The sequence below is a fragment of the Ambystoma mexicanum genome, chromosome 3q, assembly GCF_040938575.1.
Source record: "Ambystoma mexicanum isolate Mex_15411 chromosome 3q, UKY_AmexF1_1, whole genome shotgun sequence".
Lineage (NCBI taxonomy): Eukaryota > Metazoa > Chordata > Amphibia > Caudata > Ambystomatidae > Ambystoma > Ambystoma mexicanum.
This window is the reverse complement of record NC_090926.1, coordinates 625,823,151-625,849,794: the sequence shown is the minus strand read 5'-3', so window position 1 is coordinate 625,849,794 and position 26,644 is coordinate 625,823,151. Positions and strand designations below refer to the sequence as shown.

Below are 26,644 nucleotides of genomic sequence, written 5' to 3'. Positions count from 1 at the left end.
GGATCATGTTACAGACCAGAGAAGGTCACTGCACTGGCTAAAAATGGGCGAGCGGATAAGTTTTAAATCTCTTACGCTCGTTCATAAGTGCATATATGGCAAGGCCCCTGGGTATCTAAAGAACTGTATAGTTCCATATGCGCCACAAAGAAGTCTGAGATCAATGGGTACTGGACTGCTGGCCATTCCCAAACACAGACTAAAATCAGGTCTGGGCAGAGCCTTCGTGGTACTGGCTCCTCAAATGTGGAACAGACTTCCTGAGACCTTGAGAATGGAGGAAAACCACCTGGCCTTTAGGAAACGCCTTAAGACACTTATCTTTCAGTAGGAATTCTCGGACTTCCTCTCTTACAGCGTGTACGGATGCCAAGGGCGCATCTTACACTTGGGTTAGGCTAGGCTGCGTTTGTGTTATGTTCATTGTGTGTTTTTGTCTCAAAGCGCCCTGATGCCCCCGGGCTACCGGCGCTATACAAAACCAAAATACATACATACATACAGTACTATTAAGTGTGTAACATTGACAACTTGTTCCACAGAACTTATAAGTGAAGAAATGCAGCGTTAAGCACTATATTACATGCCTGGGGCAGTATTACAGAAACGCTGCAATTGCCACTAGCACAAAAAATGTCCTAGTGCAAAAGACATTCTTTCCATGCATGTTTGCAGTAGGTCGAGGTATATCATATTTGTGTTTCTTTATCCTGGTGCAAACATGCATTGAAACAGGCAAAACATATGCCCCAGTATTAAATGTGCTTGCACCAATGCAAAGTGTCTGTTATATATGGCCCTTGATATTATTATATTACACTGATGGCATTTATCCTAAAAGTGCTAAATCAGGTGCACTGCAATGATGGGAAGACTTGTTATGCAGAACGTATTACTGATTGAATGTTACCTTTCTTGAGAAATGATTTGCGCGAAGAGTTGCTAACTGTGAATTCTTTCAATTTCAGGGGATCATCAACAGAACTATAACCATCTTGTATTGAACAGTGCATCTCAGACGCCCACAAATGGTAAGAAAACACAAACAAGCAATATCACATTTTGAAAAGTGCCTGTTTTTGAGCGGTTTGTTTCATAATATATCAGGTGTGTATGTTCATTAGAAAATGGATGCTGTATCTGGAAAGGTGACTTGTTGTAGTTAAAATGGTGAAATGGTAACTTGGTTTTCAGCTGTACTTTCTCTTTACCACTCCTATTTCAGTGAGAACTTGGATTTCTGTTTTTGGTTGACATTCAATGGAGAGGGATGTTTATTAGATTTTTGACTGGTTTCGAGTAGCTGTGTACAGCCACAAAGGGAGACAATAGGCTTCATGACAAGTTTGCCAGTCTGGAAATAAGGGTGCTGGTAAGCTCATAGGCACCCTTATTTCCAGACCTGCAAACTACAGGTTTGCCTGCCGGAGCCATTGGGCCCGACAGGTCTGACTCTGCTGGGCACATCGGTGACGGTAAGCAAACCCGTCACAGAAGCACTGGCACTGCTAACAACAATGCCAATGCTTCCGTGTCCCCACTCCCATAGAGTCCTGTTAGACTTTATGAGAATAGGGATTAACCAAATTACTGGCGCCTGACTTTCCAGTCACCGGAATTGTAATCTCCCGGTGGCACCAGGAAGTCATGTGCCAGTAAAATATTACAGGTCTGGCAGCAACCCATCAGTAGCACCGGCAGGGTTACCAGTGTTAAGGATTCTGATCGGGCATCACACACCAGACCAGGACTCTTGCCAGTAGCCTAGGATGCAGCACACAATTAAAACACTTCTACTTAATTTCCTAGAATTCGGATTGAGCTGGCACCCAACCCATTTTAGACCCCCTTTTACAAATACCCCTGTCACAATAGACCATGAACCAGGCAGGTGGGTGGTAATACAATATTTATTTACTTTCAATTCAAAGAAAACCACAAAAATGTAATATTGGGCAGCAATCACCAATGGGGTGATAATTACAAGGTAAATTGATGAAATACACTTAGTTTGAACTTCTACTATATCTAAAGCACAAATGAATGGGAGCAATTTTACTGTTCGTTTAGATAGCACCCAAGTTAAGATTTCCCCCTACAATGCTCCCTCAAACCCCTATTAATCGTATTTTGAGTGGATCGAAAGGGGCAGCAAGGAGTCAGGTATACTAGGCTAGGATTTTAAAACCTTTGCAATTGCATAAAATAGCCCTAGGAATTACTAAATATTTAATTTAAATGTGTGGTTGAATGAATGAGGTGAATATTAGTTATAACAGTATCAGGGATGTAAGAACACAAGCAACTACAAGGCAAGGTACCAACAAAGGGCATACAGTTCAAAATTCAACTTTGAAGTGACAACACAGTGCAGCCAAATCACACGCATAGAAATTGCATTTGCTAATTTACACCGGTTTAAATGTCAAAACGGTTTCAAAAATGGGTGAAATAGACAGAATCGGAATGCAGTTTTTATGCTGAGTGACAGATGCACATCACAGGGATAATATGCAAGTGAAAGAGTGACTCTCAATTAATGCAGGATGAGATTCTCAAAGGGAAAGGAAATTCGGTTTTAAAGGTAAAAGCAGTTGACAGAGAAAATCGGTTTGGAAAGGAAAGGGCAAGTTTCACTTAAACTAGATTTAAGTGGCTAGAAAAGAGTGCAACACCACCCAAGAATAGAAGGGTTATGCTGCAGTTGTAACCCCTTCACACAGTGTGCCTCTTTTTAGGGAGAATGTATTTATTTAATCAAAATAGTACTAAGGACTTACACAAGGACAGAAATGAGTGGAAGAATGGCTCTAACACTTAGAGATCAAGGACAGGATGCACAGAGGGTTCTGACAGTTTTACAGATTTCTCCTAAGGAATTTATGGGATTTCTATGGGATTGGACCTCATGCAAGGTAACAGAGCAAAGGATGCAGATTGTTGTTGTTGGGGAAGGGAAATACTCACACCAAGCACTTGAATGGGGTATTTGAACAGCAAGGCAATATCTGGTCACTGGTCGCAGCAGCAGATTCTCCTAGCAGAAAACAGCTGGGCAAAGGTCTGGTTACGGCACAGCAGCACCTCAGCTAGAGGGATCGGGTATCAGGGCAAGCAGGCAGCACTAGATAATCCCAATGATGGTTCAGCCACCTTTCCCCTTTCTCCATGAGTTATTGGGCTTTTCAGTGGGGTTTTCTGGATCAATGGTCCTGCCTGGATAGGGTCAGCTATGCTCTGGCCTGGCAATGGAATCTGGAATCTTGCAGGATTAATATGGAATATCTGGAAATGCAGGAGCTGGAAAATGCAGAAGAGAGGCCCTGTCTCTGTGAGCCTCTACCTTTCATAAGGTGAGTGACATCACAGGATTTACGATGGGGGCAGACCTTTGGCTTGACATGCCTCTAACAACTGGATTGGTCAGGAGCTACTGTTACCATCTTTCTGTTAACCAGTTGGACTTCAGAGACATGACATCTGTTTTATGGGGTGTGCTTACAAAGCCCATGCCCTCCCACAGTTATTTTTGCCAACAATCAGTTATGACATAAATTGCATATTTTTACAGTTGTGGCACTTTTTCAAATCACATAGACAAATGACATATTTCATACAGAGCACAGTGTCATTTAGCCCTCCTAATAATCTTTTGCGATTTTCAGTTGGAAATATTTCACCTAAAATGTTATATATGTGTACCTATTATCACAGAGCATGTTTGCATTCATTCTTAACGTTCCGCCATCTATACTTTTCCCATCATGTATATTTTCCTGCCGATTGCATTCCCTAAAAATTACATTTAAACTGTTAAACATTTGCATTCTTGCATGCTCCGGTTGCAGAAATACAAGTCTTAAAGTTTATTTAATAAAATAGTCTTTTGAGCCAGGTGGGCTGGCTTTTCTCTTCCAAATATGGTCATTCCCTTCCAGACCACAACCAAACGTCATTTCAGCCCAGTGTTGCCATGGAGTTTGTCTTTGAAGCTCTCCAGTTGGAGTGGAGGAGAGGTGCTTCTAAAAAGTCACACCTATGTGTCCTAGAAATCCATTGTGCCAAGCTGGAGCACTGTCACAGAGTATGATGGGGGTGGAAGGTCTTCCCCTTGGCCCATTCATAGTTTCCAGATGCTGGGCTCGTTGGGGTGAGGCAGGTCCTCTTCCCAGGAAGCAAATGTCCTTTGAAGCCAGGGCCTGGAAAAACCTGTCCTGCTGGTTTCACAGTAAATGCATGTATTTATTTATTTATTTATTTATTTATTTATTTATTTATTTATTTTTATTTATTTATTTGTTTGTTTGTTTGTTTATTTATTTATTTATTTATTTATTTATGTGTTTATTTATTTTTCTGAACCAGAAGCAAGTCTGTTGGAATAAAACATCCTATATGTGTTTTTTAAACAAAACCCCATCACATTCTATGCAAAGACAGGGCCTTAATTCAACATTTCACTTTTAAACAGATGTTTTTCTTGTTTGTAAAAGCACCATTTGACACATGGTCAATTTTCCTTGGCTGTTACTTGACAGTGCGGTCTTCTCACATTCATTTACTGAATCTTTCCAAAGCCCAAGTCATGTTTCTGATGCACAGGCATCTGTCCAAATAAAGAACTCTTGAAACTGACACGAGCTAGGAGAGGGAGAGGGCTTTTTATAAAGAATTTAGCTATGATATTTTGTTGCAAAATAAAGTTTTTGTTTTCTGTACAGCTTGGAATGGAGTTCTTTGTTATTTCACAGATCTGGCCTGACACAGCCTGTCATTCAGTGAGCAATGCACCCTTTTTCTGAAGCACCACCTAAATATGGATGGACATAGCTGGGTCTCACTGGATGAGAACTGTTTACTTTTGAACAGATGAGAAAGAGCATCAGAGCGCAGTCATTTTAAAAGGCAAAATAATGTATTTTTCAGTGAAGTTTTGGGCTGGCAGCCTAGCAGCAATGCCTTTGAATTATCTTCTTTTTGGTGCAAATTACGTTTCTCTCATGCCACTGAAGAAAATACTGGCAGCAATTCTCGGGGTATTTGGTGTTTCATCTCGCCCCATGTTTGGCTGGTCAGACAGCACAGCCATTTTCTTGGTGACTGCAAAATGCAGTTTTTAAGGCAGGGCGATAGTGCTTAACAGTGCCAGCACAGCCATTCTGCCGGTGACTCCTGAGATGTGGTTTGTTGATGAAGGGGATTTCTGCTGGGCGGTAGATGTATCCCACACCACCGGACCCGTAATGAGGCTCAATGTGTAGTGCTCATAGTAGAACACATAGATGTTTACCTTTCTGCAAAAGGAGAAAGGAGTCTGCAGAGGTAAAGCCTTCCAGAGAGTAGGGCCACATACGCAGACTCTTCTAGCAACTCAGCTTTAATTATGGAGGTATGGACAACCAGTAGAGTCTGTTGTGCGTCTGATTGCAGTATATCTTTATTTTCTTTTTCAGTAGGGTGACAAGGAGCCAAACCATGCATGCAAACATTGACAACCATTACTAGGAATATTGTCGGGGTCATCTAGGAAGACGTATCATTTTCTGTTTAGGTCTATGTATTTTGACATGAAATTATACTTCCTCAGATAGGTTTACTTCTGGTGCAAATTGAGCTGTACTGAGCCAGCCAATAGGGTCTATGCAACAACGGCATTCAGTGATTTGCACAGTTTAGACAGCTTGTCAGTAGGAAAATCATAAATGGCACGAATAAACTAGGAGGTTTTGGCATTATTTATAGATGGTTCAAAAGAATGTTTTTACCCACTTACGTGCTGAGAGAAACTACACCTAGATTCAAGAAAGTGTTGGATGCCTTCAAAGAAACACACTTGATGACACAGCTTGGACAACAAGATTTCATAAAGTGACACCTTTATTAATTATTGTGCTAAATGCTGATAAAACCTCTAATGACTGATATTTTACTCCAATTAGTATAGGCAAAATATGCCACTAGTAACTGGCCTGTCCGGAAATCCCAAAATACTGAAAAGAACTCCTCAGTGCAAGACTGAAGCCTTTCTTACTGGTATATATCAGGCAAGATTCTAAGACATGCATCATGTAGCCCTGGTGTTATTTGCACGCTGTGCCACTGGTATAGCCATCACAACTAGGCAAGGGTGGGACCACTGCACAGCCCCACAGTCCTGTTGCAAAGGAAGGGAGTGTTAGGCAATCCTAAAACACAAAAAGATGTCAAACAGCCGAACAGGAGATGGGCTGCCACTTGTCTTTCTAACACTAAATATTCCACTCAATGACCACAAAACACCAGGTAATGCTTTAGCCATAATGGGGTGGCGGGGGGGAGGGGTCCGGGGGAGGTGTCTATTAAACAAAATGATAAAGAATCAAACACTTGCCACCTGCTGTTGTTTCTTTTGCCCTCTCCTTACCACTATAACCATATGGCTACCTTCCCCAGGCTGACCTTTTGAAACCTGCCCATCACATCCTCAAAGGGGTCACAGCAAGGACCCCATGACATGGACATGTAATGCACGGCCTCTGCATCAAAGCTCTCTTGGTTTCAAAACATCTCCAAATTACACATAAAGTTATATTTAAAAATGAATCTAAGAACTTTGCTTTCCCTTTAACACCAGTGCATGTTAAAATCAAATAAATATTGCATGTCTAACATTTCCCATGATAATAAGGTGCCGTGGGTTGTTAGAATGCGTGTGTAGATTGAAGTCAATTTAGCGTGAATTGCATCAGAATACTACAGGTTTTTGATTCGGGAAGAAGTGATATCGATTCAGAATGCCAAACATGTCTGCTCATCCACCCAACCTGGGCGAATGTGTTGAGGAATGTATAGGTATAATGCCTCTCCCCTTTCATTTCACAGATGAGTTCCACTGGCATGAGATTCTTTTTTTCTACAATGTAAATAAGGGGGATCGGTATTGAATGGAATTTAATTTTGCATCATTTGCAATGGAGTATAAATGACACAATCAAACTTGCTCTCATTTCCCAATCTTTATTAAACAGCTTTGGCCTTTACAGAGCACATATAAGACAATCTATATAAAGCTATGGTACGGGTGTCTTCATATCATAGCTGAATGTTAACTATTTCTGTGAAAATACATTGGATCCAATTTAATGAGATTATAATTTACAAAGAATTGCATGCACACTGCATAAATTACTATTTTTACAACTGCCCCACAGCTCATAAATGTCTTTTGGGTTGGACTGAAATTACATCTCACTTGATATTACTTTTAAGGAGATTGCACAGTTTATTTCTCTATTAAAATAAATATATTTTTGGTAAATCCTTTCCATACCACCTCCCAGAGGGCATGTACCATTTCTTTTGGGGAATTCTTATATTCACTCTGAATAGATGCTTTTAGTTTTTGGTATCAGCACTGATCCTCTCAGAATGGAAATGTCTCTGTCAGCAAGGCATCTTCTGATATGCTTCCACAATGTGAGAACTGCTTCAAGTTCAGTTAGTTCCAACTCCATCATGGATACAGCCTAGTTGAAGAGAGGGTCCCTAGAATGGCCCTGATGACCCCAGAGTGGATGTCGACTCACAGGATGAAGAATGAAAGTTGTAACTCGCTGTTTGGCCTGTCACTGACTACACCAATGTATCAAAAATAAGACAAGATCTATTCTCTCAGACAGCCATTCAAACCTTATCCAGTTGATGGTGTTGAGCAGACAGCAGTCTCATGAATGGATCAGATCGACTGACAATAAAGCTGGGTATCAATGACATCATTAGTGACATCACAACATTGCCATGTTAGCCATTAAGCAAATATGCATCCATGCATCTGTAGGTAGAGGATGGATACATGTACATAATGCTAAGAACTCCTCTTTCTTTTTTCTTTCTTCTTTCCTTCTTTCTTCCTTTCTTTCCTTCTTTCTTTCTTTCTTTCCTTCCTTCTTTCTTTCTTTCTCTCTTTCTCTCTTTTCTTTCTTTCTTTCTTTCTTTCTTTCTTTCTTTCTTTCTTTCTTTCTTTCTTTCTTTCTTTCTCCAAAGTGAAAATGCAATTTGCAGAATAAACAAGGACTAACCTTGCATATGCTTTATTGCAACTAACTACAAGAAGTCATGAAAGCACATAGGGACCCTATAGAGTGACTGTAGTGAATTAGGTAGGAACATCCAGGCCTACAGTACATGGAATGGGAGAGATGATCCCTACAGCACAAGGTGAAGAGTTGGTGTTCACAGCAAAGGTCAAGGGTGAGTGGTAAATGCCTGGTTCCCAAGACAGCAAGGCACCTGCAAGAAGTCAGAATAAAACCCTCATAATTGCTGACCGAAGAGCTTTGACGGGCTGGACCTTGTGATTTATCTCAATCTATCTATCTCATGGTTGTTTTTCACAAACCTTTTCTCTTCCCTTCTCAGTTAGTCCTCATGTAAGTAAGTCCATATGCTGAAATGACTTCTGCTCTGCAGGAGCACAAGGGTTAATAGTGGCTAAACCACTTACCTAGTCTCTGCGCTTCTACGAACCAACACTGATGCTAATCATAAATGTAAAACTGGCACAGCTAAGAGATATATCTCCTTCACCATTTTAGGAAATGTGGGTGGAAAGAAGGATGTGCACTGAGAAGCAAACAGCAAAGTACAACAGTCCAATGATAAAAAGAATGTTCAATCAAAGTTCTAAAACAATATACATTTTAATTAAGCACACCAATGCTCAAAAAACTATAAACACACTATAAAAACCAACCTCTGTAAGAGAACGACAAAGAAATGCAACAGACAATTCTAAACAGATATGTTCTTTGTGGAAAAGCTGCAAAAGTAATTTAGCAAATTTGTAAGGCCCCAAAATGTGGACCGGGGACACGGTCAGTTCAAAGAACCTTGATCAAATGTTCAGTGATTTAACACCATAGGAACAGGCTTTGAGCTAGTCTATGTTATGGTGCAAACCAGGTTTGTGTGCAGCGAGTCATGCTGGATCAATTGGTGAGGTGGCATTTAGTCAGTATGAAGCAGGAGCTTTCTGTAGTCGAGTGTGGAGCTGTGATCATGCAGTTCAGATGGCTCACCAGGGTCGGTTCGAGGGTCCAGCTGGTTTGAGCTGTGAGTAACCAACGGTTCAGTTTAATGAGTGAAGTGATGTGCAAACCTAGGAGAGGCAGGGGTCAAAGAGGTGGCAGTTCAAGTTTGTCCACAGGGATGATCTGTTTGCTCCAGTTGAATGGTTGACGTGCTCTATGTGGGTTTGAGCCGGTTCAACAGGTACAGCAGTCATTAAAGGGTTTGATGAACTGACAAAAGTAACACAGTGGATCCATCTTGTTTTGAATGCAGTGAATGCAGTTTTGAATATGGTGTGCCCAGTTTGATGCATTAGAACAAGAATCCAAGCTGATTAGTACCTCCAGGTACTGTGAGGCCCACACAGGCTCTCTAGGACAGGGTGAGACATTTCAGGTTCTGCTCTCCCAGCCTTGGGGTGTTTGGTGCAGAGTGGAAGATCATAGTCCTCAGCAAGTGTTAACCCCGATGTGACCTGGGAGTGGATAGAGAGCAGAGCTTCACTCTACCTTGAAATAATCATTTTTCACATGAATGGTGGATGGCTTTGGAAATATCAACTTCTCCAAAAGATGTCCAATGGAATTTTTCCTTAAATCCTTGATGGTTCAAAAGTGGATCAAAGAAGATGTGGGAGACCCCATCCTTTATTGGCAATAGTACAAACAAGTATCAACAGAGAGGAGGATTCCACTAGCTGTGATACTTCTGGGTGAAGCAAAGACTACCAGGCAACACATAGCCTGCCCATGACTGGCATAGCTCACATTGTTGACATATATATGATGCAGATTCAGGTGTGGTTGTAATAATTGAAATGGAATACCAGCTATGGTGATTTCCTATAATTATGCGGTTTGGGAACAGAAGTGCATACGTTAAATGCAACCTCTGTGCTGGAGCTATATTGCTGTCACCCCAGTTGTATAGAGGGCAACTGTGACCACTGAACCTGAACTGTGCAACTGGAGAGCAGGTGCTGCAGATCAGGATGCTGATGCAATATGGCGCAGGTGCATACTATTCTTTTGACATGGAGTTGGCTGAAAGGGGGTTCTTGAGCGAGAATCTGTAATGATACTCCCCGGGGAGGGGGTGGGGTGTTGCCTTGAGAGTTCTCTGGATCCTCAAGGGCCCTGTGAGCCGGTCTGCAAATGCCAGTGGTGGCCAGCTGGGACTGCTGCTTGGGCTTGAAAGAGACACCTGGATGGCATGTCAGGAGAAGCCGAGTGCTGGAGTGCCAGTGGGGCTTGTCGTTTCGCCAAGGGGTCAGATGGGGTGGGCAGCCCAAGCGAACAGCCTTGTGGAGCCCAATGAGCAGCACAGCTCAATCAGAAGAATGTGCACCCTCATGGCTTGTTGATCTGTCCCCTGGGTCTGTCAATGTGGGCCGTAAAAACATCCCTGGACGCCCCAGGCTGCTAGCGCATTGTGATCCAGGCAGAAGATGGATGCAGCTGGTGAGGATTAATCAGCCTGCCCCAGGGCCAACTGAGGTGGGCTGTGATTAGATACTGGCCTGAGAAGCATCTGTGGCACAGCCTGCACTGACGAGGGGGCATGAGGGGCCTATGGCCATCCAGGGGACAATTGCATTGGGTGGCATGGAGGAAGAACAGTACGTGCCTGTAAGAGGCACAGTGGGTACCGGGCCTTCCTGGGCACTGGGTCTAATGCAGCCATGGAGTGCCTAAAGAGTTGCTGTATGGTAGCATCCTGAACTGGTAAGCGGGGAGTGGCGAGCCACAGTCAAAGAATAATGCGTGCACTGCTCACCGCCATGGAGGAAATGGGATTGCAAAGCCCTGTCATTTAACTGTGTACCACTACATATAAATGGGATGATGAAGCCATGAAAATCAGCTTCTGGAATGCCACTAAGGATAGCGGTTAGATGTGCACCACCAAGAGGGGAAATAAAAAAGCCCATGAATCCACAGAACCCCTTCTCCTGAGGGGCAGGACATGTACCTGTGCCAGCCACCTGCAGCAATCAGGGGGTTTGAGAAGCCTATGGCCTGATGTCAGGAGGAAATACGAAAAGGACAAAGAGGTATTGTGCCATAAATAAACGATGTGTACATAGATTGTGACTGTTATTTCTGTAGGACAGAGGATACAGACTGTGGCTGCCAGTAACAGGTTTCAACAAATGTTGATCATGATATTGTTGGAAGCCTAGTGAAGATGTGTGTTGAGGTCTGCTCAAGGCCCTACATGTCAGGGGCTTGCCCAGGAGGGGTTATCCTTTAACCCCATTAAAACATTGGGAAAGCCAGAATGAAGGGGTGTAGAGGGTGGGGCGATCCGTGTATAGAGTAGGATACGTTAGACTTTTATTTTTTATATATATAATTGCTGGGAAGGTTTAAAACTCCCTCTTGCGTGTGCGCCTTCATTTCAACAGAGACCTCAGTTATTTCGCCCATCCCATGCTGTTTTGTGTTCTTTTGCAGATTGCCTAACACTCAAGGACTCAAAAAACATCAGTGCTACACTGGGCCCAAATGGGATCTGATGAGGTAGTGGGTAACACCAGTCTATTGACGTGGAAAACATGTTCATAATGCTTTTTTTGCAGCAATTCTCTGTTTTTTGATGAACGTCTTTCTATCTATCCTTTGATGCTAACTAGTGGGGTGCCGTTAATGTTGAATGTCACCAGGGCATAACTGCTTGCCTCCTTTCTGATGTAGACACTTTCTCAGGTTTTACTCCATCCATCGAGCTAAGTAGTAGAATCGGGTTGCCCTCAAATATTGTTGGAAATCTGGCAAATATCCTTCCGTGCTTTAAATAGGTTTAGTTTATGTTATTTTTCTAGGTTTCTTTGTTTAGTTGGTATCTGAATACACAGAATCCCCATTAGACAGTGTAAATGACAGGTAATGGGACAGATTTGAAATCGCATTATTTCTATAAGACCCCTGAAGGAGTACTGAAGAATACTGTCGTGTTATATATTTGCATATATATGTATATATATTTTAAAGCCTTTTATATATATATTTTTTAAATACATCCTGACTTTCTGTCACACACAAATGCCCCACTTACTTTATGGAGTTATTGTTTAGGTATTTCTCGATAAGTTCTGATTGAAGATTTGGGCCGCCTCATTCCCATGACCGCTGTGATATTAACAGTCTCTCTCACAAGTAGGTTGTAATATATCAAAATCAACACACACAGTGTATCTGATTTATTTGAATTAATTCATATTAAATCCTGATGCTAGTCCATAACATCATATGATCTCCTCTAAGGATAGGGTGGATATTTTGGAATTATAAAAATATAGGAAACACGAATGATGATACCTTGTGTTTATGATTTCACTCATTTCAGTGTGCACTGGTATGGTCTCTGTCAAATGCACTGTGGATATTTGAAACAGAAGAGGGCAATTGACACCCTTGTCTGGTTCCCCTTCTCACAGAGAGCACATTTGCACAGAAGAAATCCACTGACACCCTATAAGAAAGACCTTTATACAAGCTATTTCTCCAGTTCCTGAAAGCATTTGTGAATTTCAAACTTCTGAGAACGACTAGCAGGAACAACCTGCTAACTCTATCAAGCCCAAGGAATGGCCTGATGCATGATTAAAAATAGTATGAGTCACTAACATGCAGTAACCCAGATTGGAGAGTGTTTCTTATTCTAGTCCATTAACAGTGAGATTTGTTCCCTATTGCATTCTGGGGTATATTCAACATGTGATGGGGCCTTGCCTACCGCTAACCATTGGTTGCTAACCATTTGAGGACTATCTATGGCTGTTCTCCTTTGCATGGTGCACTTGAGCTCTCCCTCACTCCTACTCAATGGTCCAGCGAGTGATCTCCTCAAGGTATGATTCAATGCACCCATTGTGAACTCCCTGTCATCATAAAGGTCTGAATAATGCATTGTGAAATGATTGGATATATTCATCTGTTGTCCTATTTACTCATCTCTGATATCTGTGGTATGTAACATGCCTTTCTTCTCCAAATCTGCCGGGCTAATGTCTTCCTCCATATTTCCCTCTCCATAGTATAGTTGGGCCTTCCATTTTATTTTCCTATTTACTATGTCCCCTAGGGGGTTGTTAATATGTTGACATATATTCTTGGCTTCTCATTTGTGTGCCATGCATTTCCTTCTCTCTTGTTTAGCTACCCACTCTATTGTTTTTGTGGGTGAAGTACAGCATTATTGTATCTGTCAGCACTAGCTGCTCTGTGTTACTCAAAACTACTGGGGATGTGTCGTCTTCCTTCTTATCTGTTTGGCAGTTTTGAATGGCTATGGGTACATCATTGTTTAAGAAGAGGTATTGACAATTCATGTGTTCTTTTGCCTATGCAATCTCCATTTCAGGGTCAGGACATTAGGACATGATTTTATAGGGGCATGCTGTGGCTTTAAATCATTTATATTCCACTTTACCATTTGGATTATATGTCTGTATAGATTGATGTTCCCGTTAACACAATGTGGTCATTACGAGTACGGCGGTAAGGGGTTAACGGCGCCGGTAAGGATGCCGGTGCCGTTAACCCCTTACCGCCGCATTACGAGGTTCCCTCGCGGGACCCGCTCAGACCAGATGTCCTTTGAGGGTCCCACAAGGGGACCAGGGAGGTATTAACGGGCCCGTTATTAGCTCCCTCCCCATTCCCATTGAGCCCTATGGGGGCTCAAATGGGAATGGGGATGGGTATTTTGAATGGGGATTTACCGGGTCCTCCAAGGTTGGAATGACCCGGTAAGTCCCCATTCAAAGAACTCAGACGCGTACATGAGTTTGGAGGCAGCCATGGCGCTAATAGCACTATGGCTACCTCCAAACTCGTAATGACCCCCTAATAGTAATCTCTTCTGTTTTGTGAATGTTATCAAGTTTCTATTATGTTGTGCTCTTTTAAAATTCCCAAAATGTCCAAAACACCTTATATGTGTCCAGCATGGCACCTTCATTCCTTTTCTCCATAGTGGGCTCCAGCACTATGTTAATGTAACCGCTCTCTACCCCCACCCCCAAAATATCTATCCAAACAGTTTCCTTGCTATGTCTCTAGAGAATGTCCCCCCCTTGAGTTAGTATGTAGGTGTTAATAAGACCCATTTACTCTGTCTGAATAGGGCTCTGAACTCTTAGATATACCTGCGGGTTTCACCTCAGTTTTTGACATGGAGAACTAGACTCTTCTGTGTATAAAAGTGGACACACCACTGGATGAAAATAAATATCTCCAGATGCTTTTGTCGAGGGCTTAATTATTGTATTATAAAGGCAATTCACATTGATTGAGACACGATTCTAATTTACATTTAATTGACATTTCAAGGCATCCCTTTGTGTTCTAAGTGAGTTCAGATATAATATCAGGACTCCTTTTCACTCATGGGAAAGTCTCTCCAATTCTCCCGGGTTTGAAACATGTATGGTTCTTGAAATTCCCTGTTCAAATGTGGAGCCTGGCAAAGTTCTGAGATCATATTCAGAATCTCTGTGCTGTCCATTAACAAAAGACTTAGGGTTCTATATTGAGTAGTGTGGTTTTGGTAAAACAGGTGGCATTTGGGGATACTGCCTGATTCACCTCTCTGGAATATTATGCATTTGGAAACCCATATGCAAAACATCTGCTTTTTTGTGTGTGAGGGGAATTACAGCCGCATAAATGTTAGCATATACTGTATTACCCAAGATACTGATTTGGTGTTGGTAGATGGGAAAATCAGCCAGTTTTCCATCAGCAGAAATTACCCTATTTTAAGTTTTCCTTAGACCTGTGAATTTTCTTGCTAAAAGTTGGCATTTGTACACCTGCCTGGCGATGTGGATGGCAGCATTCCATCAGCAGCTTCTGAGTGTAAAGTTGTCTAGTGCAAGCCTAGCGTGGTAATTTCTGCCAGCTAACACCTAAAAGATTTGCTTCAACCACACTCTAAACCAGGCTAATACCGTAATGCAGTATTGCACATGTGGTAATATCGCAACTCCCAATGGAGTCCAATGGGTCTCCCAAATGGGGAATAACCTTACAAGCTGCAGGACTCTAAATGGTCCAGTATAGTATATTTAACACATGCAATACGGCCCTCATTACGACCCTGACGTTAAGGGATTACCGGTACTGGTAAGGGTACCGGTAACGGTAATCCCTCAACGCCTGATTACGAGGTCCCTTTGCGGCTCCCAACCTTAACAGCTGGTCTGTACCAGCCGTTAAGGTAAGGACCCGCAAAGGAACCTTGAAGGTGATTATGGTACCGCATTTTGCGGTACCGTAATTACCGCCTTCCCCATTCCCATTGAGACCTATGGGGCAAAAATGGGAATGGGGAAGGGCCAATGGTAAATGGGGAATTACCGCCCCGCCAACCTTAGAATGGGGCGGTAATTCCCCATGTCACCATGGCGGATCGGTAAATTACCGGCGTTAACCATGGCGCTAATAGCGCCATTGGTTAACGCCAGGGTCGTAATGAGGGAGTTTGGCTGTATTACTGCAAGCAATACATTCACACTCACAATGAGGCCCTTACTCTCATCATCTCAAAAGTCTCATTAGCTAGCAATCTTGCAGATTTCATAGGAGGTTCTTGTTCTTCATCCTTCCTCCTGCTGAGCAAATACTGCAACATGTCCCTAAAAATTGAGGAAGACTAGATAATGCAGATAAAAGGGACATCTCTGTTGAGCCAACTGTCAAAGCACTAGTGTTGTAAGTTGGTGTGTGAAAGAACTACGGGTAGTGAATGAAATCAAGATTGGATGCGCAAACTAAGATGCCAGGTATCATATCTGGGGTTCAACATGTATGGGAAAATGCGCCTTGCAACAGTTATGTCTCTATGTGGGATCTTTGCCCCTAGTTTTTAGGATTATTCTGGTACCCACCATTTTAGAGTTTAATGTTTGGAAGGTAAACTCATTTTTTAGATTTCCTGAAAAACAAGTTAATTTTGTGTATTTTCATCATTGTGGTCCCTGGGATAGGGATACAGTTGCCCCTCCTTCTGCCATAGCTTCTTGTATTTTATGCCATTCATCACGTTAAACTGGCAGAGATTCTCCTCCATCACGTGTGTCCTGGTTTGATGTGTTTTGTGCATGGTGTTGTTGCTCTGGATGGTTGTAGTTGTTCGCAATCATTTTTTTCTCGAATGAAGGTATGTTGCTTGGTCTAGGGTGGTATAGAAATGGGCCTTCCCTTGAACAACTATCCACAGTTTCATCATCTCAGCATTAAGTAAGGATTGTTGTGTTTGTGATGCTGGAAATGCATTGGAGGGACAGGGCCTCTGTATCCTTGTCCTTTACTGCTTTTTATCATGTGTTCTGTCATGTTTTCCGCACAGTAGTTCATGTGGGAAACCTGGTGGTGCAGCTCTCTCTTTTGGTTTGTTGTGCAGACCCATGGGATACCCCTAAGGCACCCATGGGTGGGGGTACAACCCTGTGCCTCTGGTGTATGTTTTTGGGCACCTGTGTGTGGCCCACAGAGCAGGGTATGGGCTGGTGGCAGCTCCATGCTGCATTTGACAGGTGCCCTGAGTATCCTCCATTTTGGGATACCCAGGCCCTGCCATTGGAATCAGTTGATTCCTGATAGGAGACAAGATGGCCCCTGTGGCCTCTTGCTTTCTATTGCCTATTACCTTGTTTTCCCAAAGTCCTGGGAAGCCCTGACTCTGTCCCTTCCCCCTGACCGGCTGTTGGGAGGAAGTTCCATATATGGTGTTGTTGTGAAGTCCAGACCAGACTGGCTGGAGCCTTCCCAGTGACTGTATGTTGTGAGTACACCCTGTGGGTGGGACCTGGGTTAATGGAGTGTGTGACGAATACGCGTTCTGTGTTGTGGGTGTCTAATAACTGGTGATTGACACAATGACTGAGACAGCCCTCCCCGAAACTGGTATGAATGCAGTGTGGAGTGTTGAATGGCTGGGTCAGGTTTTCAAAGAAAAAAGTAAAAAACATACTTTTGGGCACAATCCACGGGCCCGGCCGCCCGCGGCAGAGTCATCCGACTTAGTCTGCGGCAGTCGGCAGCTCCAGGTCACAGAAATTGGCCTGGGCCTGGCACTGACTGCAGTCAGCAGCACACTGCACACAGGTCACACAGACAGAAGCCTGGGTGCGGACTGGCCCCTGGTAGGGTCCTGACTCCTGGGCAGTCAGGACACCACCAGGGGACCATGCTGCCGCCCGGGCCCCGACCTGGGCCTTCCTTGCCTGATCACTTGCCAGTGACAGGCTCAGGCTAGACCGTACGCAACAACAAGTGACTTACCTGCTTTGCCGGCTGGGACTTGGCCTCAGGGAGGGGGGTGGGTGCGCACATTGGCACCCGCACAAATGAAAAAGCAGGCAGAGGGGGCCCCAGGAAGCAACTAGGCCGCACCACGCAGGGCAGCAGGGCAGGCTCTCTCTCTCACAAGTCAGGACCAACAACGCCACGCCTCGACACCTTCACTTCACAGTAACTTGTGAAATGAAGTTGCGCCGCGCTGCCTCCTGTGGCAACAACAACACGTCACCATGTAATTTCACTGGCTCAGAAGAACAGCCAATGAAAACTGCACATTCTGTGTTACTATACAGAATGTATCAAATACTGCATAGTAACAACAGAATGGTAGTTTTCATTGGCTGTTTGTAACAGTTTGATGTTCATTGCTATTGCTGCCCTCCCCCCCCCCAATGCCCAGCCAGCCATGGCCTGCAACCACAAGAGAGATCGAGATCAGAATGACAAATCCCAATGATTTATAATCGAAGCAAAGCGAAGTGGAAGAACAAATAAAGCAATGGCACGTGCGCTGGCCCTGCATGAGTTCCGGTGCCCAAAAAAGAGTGCCGGTGTTGGGCACCGGCAACCACCCCCACAAATTAAGCACTGATGTGATGTATAAACTAAGGAACCCTTCGCAAACACTACTGTTGGCTTCAGTATATGCACTGGAAAGAAGGTCAAAGAGAGGAGCGGCAGTGAGGAGTGAGGGAAACACGATCGGTAATGCAATGGTTTTGTGCTGTATCAGGGTTAGACAGGTTGAACAAGTTGAAAGATGAGTCACTAATGCTTAAGCAGAAAGCTGGAAAGATTGCTAAGCAGGTTGAGTGACTGTTGCTATGTCTAGAGCTTACTATAAATCCAATGTATTGATTGCTTTAACATTTGAAACTGTTTTGGAAAAGGCACCATTTCGACGGGAAGGGACATGTCCATATTCAGTGCATGGGTGGGGGAATTTCCGCATGTGCACTGAAAATGTGTTTGTTCTGCGACTCCAGTGTTGCTACTGGCCACTAAATGTTCCTGGCGGCTAGGGCTCATACATGCGTGTGCTGCGGCAGGGGAAGCATGTTTTCAGGTTCTCTTGGAAAAATTAATAAACGACCCATTAAAACTGATTGATTTTGACCAACACATTATTAGTCCATTTGCTTAGAAAATGTGCTTCAACATGCACCATTTCAGTCTATTTTTTAAAAATAATCTCGGGGGTGAGGGGGACTCGGGAGGGGAAAAGGGTCAAAATCACCAGAGGTTAGGTTGAGCTCCCATCCTAAACTCAGTCGATCTGCTATATCAATTGTCCTCAACATTTTTCTGCAAAGGTTGCAATCCTACACGTGAGTCCTCATCGCTGCAGTCCTTGCGCGAGCCCTTAGCTAGCTTGAGCCCTCATTCCAGCATCCCTTATATGAAGCCCTTATATCGACAATCATCATTATAGACTTAACCCCATGGAAGCCCTAGTGTGAACCCCGCTTGTGATCTATGTTGGATATTATGTCTGTACAATATCAAAACACAATACATACACAACATGTAGCGAACCCTCTCCATGTTTTTCCTTCGTGTTGCACATGTTTGAATGGTTGGGAACAACCAGTGCCTTTTATGCTAGTGTTTTGTACCACCTGTTCTATCACGCTTCTTAGGATCTTGTCTATGTGCCTGTTACTGAGAATGCATATTATAATGGAACGTGAACAGCCCGCACCTGAGGATGAACCGGCTACACTATGACCTGGAAGGAAAGATGTGAGCTATCCAGTATCTCTGAGAGAAATATTTCAACCACCGATTACATGGTGCTGGCAGTGTTTTTTATTTTCTTTTTTGACATTCCCCAAATCCGTATGTTATATACAACCCAAATGACATACATCTTGGGTACTTCAGGGCAGTCTCTGCTAATAGGAATGCACTGAACAGTAACTATATGGTTGAAACATGGTTCTCTAATGGTCATTCCTCTTCACTTTATACATTTACCCCTTTCAACTCACAGCTAAAGGTGCGCAACCACCAGAGCAAAAGAAGTGGGAGCATTGCCCGGATTTACGGCAACCCTCTTTGTGTAAGATATCTTTGGGAAGATAGCTCAGGGGCAACGTGCTCGCCTTGGAAGCAAGACGACACAAAGCAACACAGGTTTGATCCCCGGGTCCACACTTAGAAACCTCAGGTTATTAAGCGCTTTATAAATTACCTATCGATAGCTACATATCCCTGCCATTCGAAGGTTTAGCCTCATCACACTGAAGCCTCATTGCATTGTAATGGCCAGCTACATGGAAATTACATCCCTGATAAAGCACCAAGACCTAAGCTACAAGTTTCAACTTCTATCCTCCCTAACTATGCTCACTACCTAGACCACCACCCTGGAAGACGCCCTTAAGACTAATAGTGTAAGTGTGGGACAATTCCAACTAGAGGACACAATGGGTACAGGTCCCTTTTTTAGATCAGCCAAATATACCTGTAGCCAATGTACATGCCCCTTTAAAACCAATGGGACAAATAGGGGATCGCCGTTAAGTGAAAGAATGAGCAGTGGTCTTTCTGTGCCAGTAGCACCTGCATGCTCAGCTCCACACAAGAGGCAGCTAGTCAATCAGTCCAAGGCTCCATCTCAGAACTAGAATCCCACATCAGGGGAGGGACATACCGACCGATGCCTGTAGAAGCAACCTAAAGACGGAGTTAGGGACAGCATGATGCAGATGTAGTGTGACAAATTGACCTCTGCCATGCAGGAGTACAAGGATACGTAGAGTCTTAAGCGTGTCCTCAAACTTCTACAAATCAAGAGCCAACACAATCATCAAGGTAAAACAGGCACAGTGAAGAGATATACTGCTTTTGCCTTTCGTGGTAACGTGGTGCAAAGGGCAGGCTATACACTTGAGAGGGGTGGGAATGTTGTTCAGTAGCAGCCGAAAAACCATAACAGTCCACATTAAAGGAATGTCCAATCAAGGTACTACACAAATATACAATGTAATCAAATACACCATGTACAGTAATAACTAATTAGAAAACTCAGCAAAAATCCATCCCTGTAGAAAGGACACAGAATATGAAAATATAGCATGGATGCAGCACAATGGGTAATAAGACCGGAGGAGAAAAGAAAATGAAGGCCTCAATGTTCAAATGACATTTTCTTGTGGTTGCAAAATGGATTAAAATGACCTAGCCAGTCTCTAGGGTCAAAAGATGGACCAGAGGCACAGATACTTGTCAATAATACCTTTGCAAAACTCTTGGTGGCTGATGTCATAAAACCAGGCTTCTTGGTGTCGATCACAGGCTATTTACAGTTCAAAGAAGCGGCAGTCACGGAGTTCCAGTGGCAAGCTGGTGTTGAGTCAGGGTTGAACAGAAAGTAGCTGTGGTCTCAAATTGTCTACTCATGCTGTGCCAATCGAGCAGTTATCAGGTTCAGTTGGCAGTTGAAGTTCAATGGCGTTGAACTGCAACCTGTATGCGCATTCAGAGGCTCGGAGGTTGCTCTTCGAGAGACACCAGGGTTGGGTTGATCGAATGACAGGCCCAGCGATGATATGGCTGGTGTTTCGGATGGAGAATCGACCAATGCAAGGCAGCAGTACTTCATTGGTTCTACCCAAGACAGCAATGTGCTTCAACTTTCATGGTGGTGAACACAGCTAAAGAGGCAAACTTCGAAGGGTCCTTCTAGTTCGTTCGCTAACGAACACTGTCTATCCATGCTGACAGCATGTCAATGGTGAAAATCGGAATCTCGACTGTTCTAGTTATGAGGGACCTGTGAGTCCTACTCCAGGGTCTCAAGGGCCAAGGTGAGTCTTTTTCTCAGGGAGGCTGGCCCACTTCTTTTGGGGTCCTGCAACATGGTGGGTTCCCTGGCAAGAGGGTGGCTGGCAGAGATGTGGTCTTGGCCCACCTGCTTGTGGTCCAATCTCGGCTCTTGGAATAAATTGAATTTTCCCTTCTGACATCACACCCAAAGAGTTTTGTGCTACAGGAAGTGGAGGGGACAGGAAAGAGAAAGAGAAGCATAGAGAAACAAGATGGCAGATGTTTCCAAAACATGTACATATCTCCCTCTGGCTACACTAGCCCCTAACCTTAAATTCTCCAAAAAATCAAAATCCCTTTAAAGATGCAGTACACTGGTTTGAGGCCTAGTCCTTGATGAATGGGTGTGCCCTTTGGTTCCTTTGATTCCGGTTCCCAGGCCAGCTCCTTGTGTAGTGGCAGTCTGTGGGAAAATGTTGTTATCTGCTATTACAAATGAACAATGAGAGACAATCCCCCCAGGCTATAGTCCTATCATTGAGCATGGGGAGCCTTGTCTAAAATCAATACACATAACCCTTCCACAGCAGAATTCGGCCCACAGGACAGCCACATGTGTGATATCAATTTACTGTGGGTGTGATAATATGAGAGATGCTGGCCACCATACCATAAATCGGTTATGGCTTATATTTACAGTGTATTGTGCCAAAAGGACAGGATCCTCACAGATATGCAGTTTTTAGAATAGGGGTGCATATCTCAAAGGCAGCCTCTGAGCTGAAGAGACTTGGCTGTCAACACAACTGTGACCTCTGAACCTGCTCTCTGCCATTAGTAGAGCTAGTGATGCAAGTCAGGATACTGATGCAGCAGGGCACAAAGGCTACAATTCCCAACAACCCTAGAGCAGGTCTGCCCGCCTGTCTCCCTTAATCCAAAGAAAGGCTACAAGAAAGGGCCAATGCCCTATATAATTTCAGAATCTCTGCATTCAGTGTGAGAGAAAGGATGAAGGAGGACTGTGGCTGAAGAAGTAGCTTGAGTAAGAGAAGGAAGTCATTTGAAAAAGAGCTGCAGGAAAGAGTAAAGAAGGAGCTGGAAGGACTCTGCAAAGAAACAGGATAATAGGGATTGTAAGTCCAGCGGTGGAGATGGCCCTGGAGTAGTGAGAGTAAAGATGTGGAGGTAGAGGTAATATTGGAAGCGATGGGGGAGGTGTTAATGAAATCCAAGGAGGAGTCATAGTTGTGTCAGTAGGTTGGTGGGAGAGAGATACAGGGGAGACTGAAGGATTCTTTTTCATGAAGGAGGTTGTGGAAAAGCAGAGGGGAGACAGATGAATTGGCAGAGGAAGTATTACATTTTTAAGAGGAGGTGGTTGGGGGAAGGATACTGGAGAGTATGGAAGAGGTGGTGTGAGGTGAGATTAAGGAAATAGTTGGAGGGGATACCAAGATGGTGGAGGAGGAGAGTCACAAGAAGGTTACAGATGGAGAGACGAAGGACGTAGAGGAGGAGAGTACTAAGCAGTTGGTTGGAGAAGACATTGAGGGACATTGTGCAGGAAAGGTATAAGGAAAAGAACACTATCTTAACAAAATCCAAGAAAGGTAGGAGGAGGGTGAGGGTCAGCGTGGTGGAGGAGAGACAGTGACAGAGGAAAGGGAAGAGGAAGTATATAGGTGTGAATTGTGGCTGAGGAAAAAGAGAGACTGAAGAAAGAGATAAAGAATGTGTAACAAAACTGGCAGAAGTATGAGAGTTAAAGGAAGTAGTTGGTGGCGATAGTTAGGAGAAAGAGGAGAAAGCAGTACAGTGGTGCATGAAGAAGTCCTACAGGAGTTATAATAGGGGAAAAAGGAGAGGAGGTTTATTTGTAGTTTGAGGGGGAGGTGAGTGATGTGGTTACATGTGTGGAGGCTGATGAAAAGCTAGCGGAAGTAATAGGAAGCAGTGCTCTATATTGTAGAGTGAATAAGGAGATAATCAGGAAATGAAAGGAGCTTTGAGATATTGGAGTGTGGACAAAGAGTTGATCAGGAAGTGGAAAGAGCTTGAGAGAATGGGGGAGGAGATCAGGAGGATGAAGCAGCTAGAAACCAAAACTGATTATGAGATATCAGAGTAATGTCAGGTGTATTGACCCATGTTCGAGTTACTACGCTGCAATATTTGGTTCTGCGGGCTTAGAAAATCCAAGATGGCCGAAAAGCCCACATTTGCATCAGAATCCAGGAAAACCGTGCAGTTTTGCGCACACCAAAATGGTCACCTGACCTGCCACCCACCAGTGCGAGCATGACGGGCCAGAAGCACCATGAGTGAAACGTGGTGCCAAAGGAAAAACAGCAGTGCCTGTTAGCTCAAAAAGTGCTTTGAAATCACCTTGGTTTCTCTGAATGCAAGCTCAAAATACCTATTTCAAACATTGCAAGATAGTTAATACAGGAGACCATTGCCAGACCCTATCCTTTGGCTGCACACAGAGCAAACCCAGTGCAAAAGAATATGGTGCTGTTCAAAATCCGTTTTAATTAATGTCAGAAATTGCTAAAATCATGGGCACAAAACCACCAAACAAAAAATCCAACTTCTGGTGGGGTGTTCTACATTACTCTACTGCAGAATTCACATCAATACAATGTTAGCAAGGATCATATGCCATCAAGTAAAATCACCTTTTTGAAATGCATTAATTCAAGACAGCTGCCAAAAAATGGGTTCAGTACCGGTGTTTGACACTGACCGGCGCTAGCGATCTAAACTCTGAGAGGAGACATGTATTTCAGGAGCTGAAAAGGAACCTGAGTCAGCTGGGACTTCAAAGCCGTGCTCGTCAATGAGAATTCTTCACACCTACTGTTCCCAGGCCCTATACCAGAAGGCAGTCTGATTTAATTAAAAGTTCAAGAGGCCTCTGTCCATGGGAAAACTTCTGCTGCCCCATCAAAAGGAGATCACACCTTTCTGATTGAATCAGGGGAGGGGTACCTGGGACTGCAGGGAAACAGAACAATGAACTTCCCTTGGCTCAAAGCAATTGCTAAATCAGGGGGTCGTAAATGGCTTTCTCTTGGAAGGAACTGGGAGGGGCACTGCCTCCGTGAGCCAGCTGAGCTTGGAGGGACGACGATCAAGGAATTCTTCCATGTGCTTTGGGACCTAAACACGCCCATCTGGGCCAGAGCATAATTTTAAGAAGATGGATAATTCATAGTACGAAATTGTCAAAAGTATATAAATAATATCATTATTCCTGTGATTGTTTTGTGCACATTTTAAGAGGTGTTAGGACTCTGTACGATGTTCTGAGACCGAACCACGTGATTTATTAATATTACAGACACTGTGGTTATCTCAGAAAATTGAAAACTTATTGTAATGTGCCCAGAGAGGGGGTGTGCCTCCGGGGAAGATTTGATGAAAAACCAATATGGCGAAACCCACTAAAAAGCGCAAAATTTTGTCGTTTCTGAACCCAAGCTCGCAGGAACATGGGGCTTGAACAGAGACCTGTCTTAATTCATCTGTGATGTGTACATGTATTATGAACCATGTGTGTATCTGGGAAACCTGTTTGTTATGAAAAATTCATTTTCTAAGTGAAACCAAAGGGGCGTTTTTTCAATAGATTGTATAAAGGTAGCATCACTCTGACTCACAACTCAGTTATCCAGTTAAAGGACAGAACATCCTCTAACCTATCAGGATCCTTACAGGGTTGGGCATAGAAAGTTAGCCTTCCCACCCACCTTCAAAAGACATAAAAAGAACCAGTGAAACCCAGATAGGGACTGCTCTTTCCACTTTCTTGCGAAGCACTTAGCCGGACCAGACACTATCCAGAAGGACCATATCCAGAACTTAGACTCCAGATTCCAGAACTTTGAAGCAGAAGGCCTACTGCAAGCTAAAATATTCTCAGCTGGCCTTACAATCTTGCAAACTGATTTTACCCAAGGCTTCCAAGGGGCACATCAGAATAAAACAGCCGGGCTGTGCTGTTTCTGCTTCTTTGCCAAGAACTTTCACCAGAAACAGACCCAGAGAGCAGTGCTGTATTCAAAACCGCAAGACCAGACCAGACCGCTGTGCAGTGCCAAGAACTTTTGCCAGAACCAGAGATCCAGACCAGCCGAGCAGAGCTGACCCAGATAGCTGTGACTTCAGAACCACCCGCCAGAAGTCCAGTCTAAACCTGTTCACCAGATCTTGACGGCATATTTCAAATGTATAGTGTGAGTATCCAGCCAGAACTGTGCAGAACCAATCTCTTAGTTTAAAATAATCTAATTCAAACCATTTCCACCTACCTAGAACTGCATCATTGAAATCGTGTGTCCATTCTGTGATTTCAAACCTGTGAAAGAGTCATTTGTCATTTGAACCTTACTTTATTTCTGAGAATATACCTCCATTAAATCGTCCATATCTTTTGAACCGCATGTCCTAGAAGCGAGATTTAACTTTCATTTTAAAGCTAAGATCCTAAGCCTTCCAGACCCAAAACGACATTCCAACTCCTTATAGTTTTTACGTAATCGCGATCGACGCACTCGGAAATAGTGCCGCCAATTGCAATTTGGCTCAATATCTCCACCTGTCAAAAATAGCTGTCCTTTTGCTTGCAACTGCTGAATTTGTTTTCAATCTGATAATCATTCCTGAATAATTGCTAGCGTTGACCTGAACTAATTCAAAGTAGTTGTCACATACCCTGAATCTCCTATAGGGAATTAAAATCATTTTAGCATATTTTTCACTTCATTGCAAATCACATTTAAAAGTATTTTTGACTGTTTAAAAGCATACCGGTTGCTCTAAGCTAGCTAGGGGGGAACTGGAATTTGTATTGCATTTGATTGTATCCCTGAAAACTGTGTGCTCCCCTTCCATCTCCTTATATTGCATAGGGGGGGGAGTGAATTGTCAAAAGAAAAAGTGATCATCTTATCTCTTGTTGAAACCATATCAGTTTAGTTCTGTGCTGCATTCTTTCCATCATTGCTTTTCCTTGAAACCATACAAGTATTCTCTGCTACCTTATCCTTCCTATACCAACTCCTTAGTAATTAAAAAAGTGTGCTAGTGTGATATTATCCATTGTTTATCACTGTCATATTCATAAGTGTGCTATCAAAATTGAATTTATTTATAAAAGTGTGATATATATCTTGTTTAAATTTTCAATAAATATTTTAATTTACAAAACAAACCTACTTCTTGGCTCAGGCAGGTCAGGGGGATTCAAAGAGAGGGGTGTATATAAGGGTTTATCATCCAGGTTTATGAACTTGTCATAGAAATATATAAATAAGGGCTTCCCTTGGGCATCCCAGACAAGGCATTGACTTAGTTGGAGTGCTGAATTGAAGTCACTAACAGAGTGGGGGCTCGAGCCGGGACGTCTGGATTAGGTCTACCACTTGTGCAACTTAATACAGTGTGCTAACTGACAGGATACATAAATCCTGTTGGATCACCACGCTGTGTTACACTGTAAAAGCACCCCT

At 43.4% G+C, this 26,644-nt stretch overlaps 1 protein-coding gene across 4 annotated transcripts in view; it reads left to right on the top strand.

The window, feature by feature from the left end:
* The window catches only part of SHISA6 (shisa family member 6), a 1,483,380-nt gene that overhangs the window by 1,215,573 nt on the left and 241,163 nt on the right, over window positions 1-26,644 (top strand). For all 4 annotated transcript variants that reach the window (XM_069654522.1, XM_069654523.1, XM_069654521.1 and 1 more), the window contains one exon: window positions 969-1,031. In XM_069654522.1, the coding sequence (XP_069510623.1) occupies window positions 969-1,031 (63 nt within the window). The remainder of the gene's footprint in view (window positions 1-968; window positions 1,032-26,644) is intronic.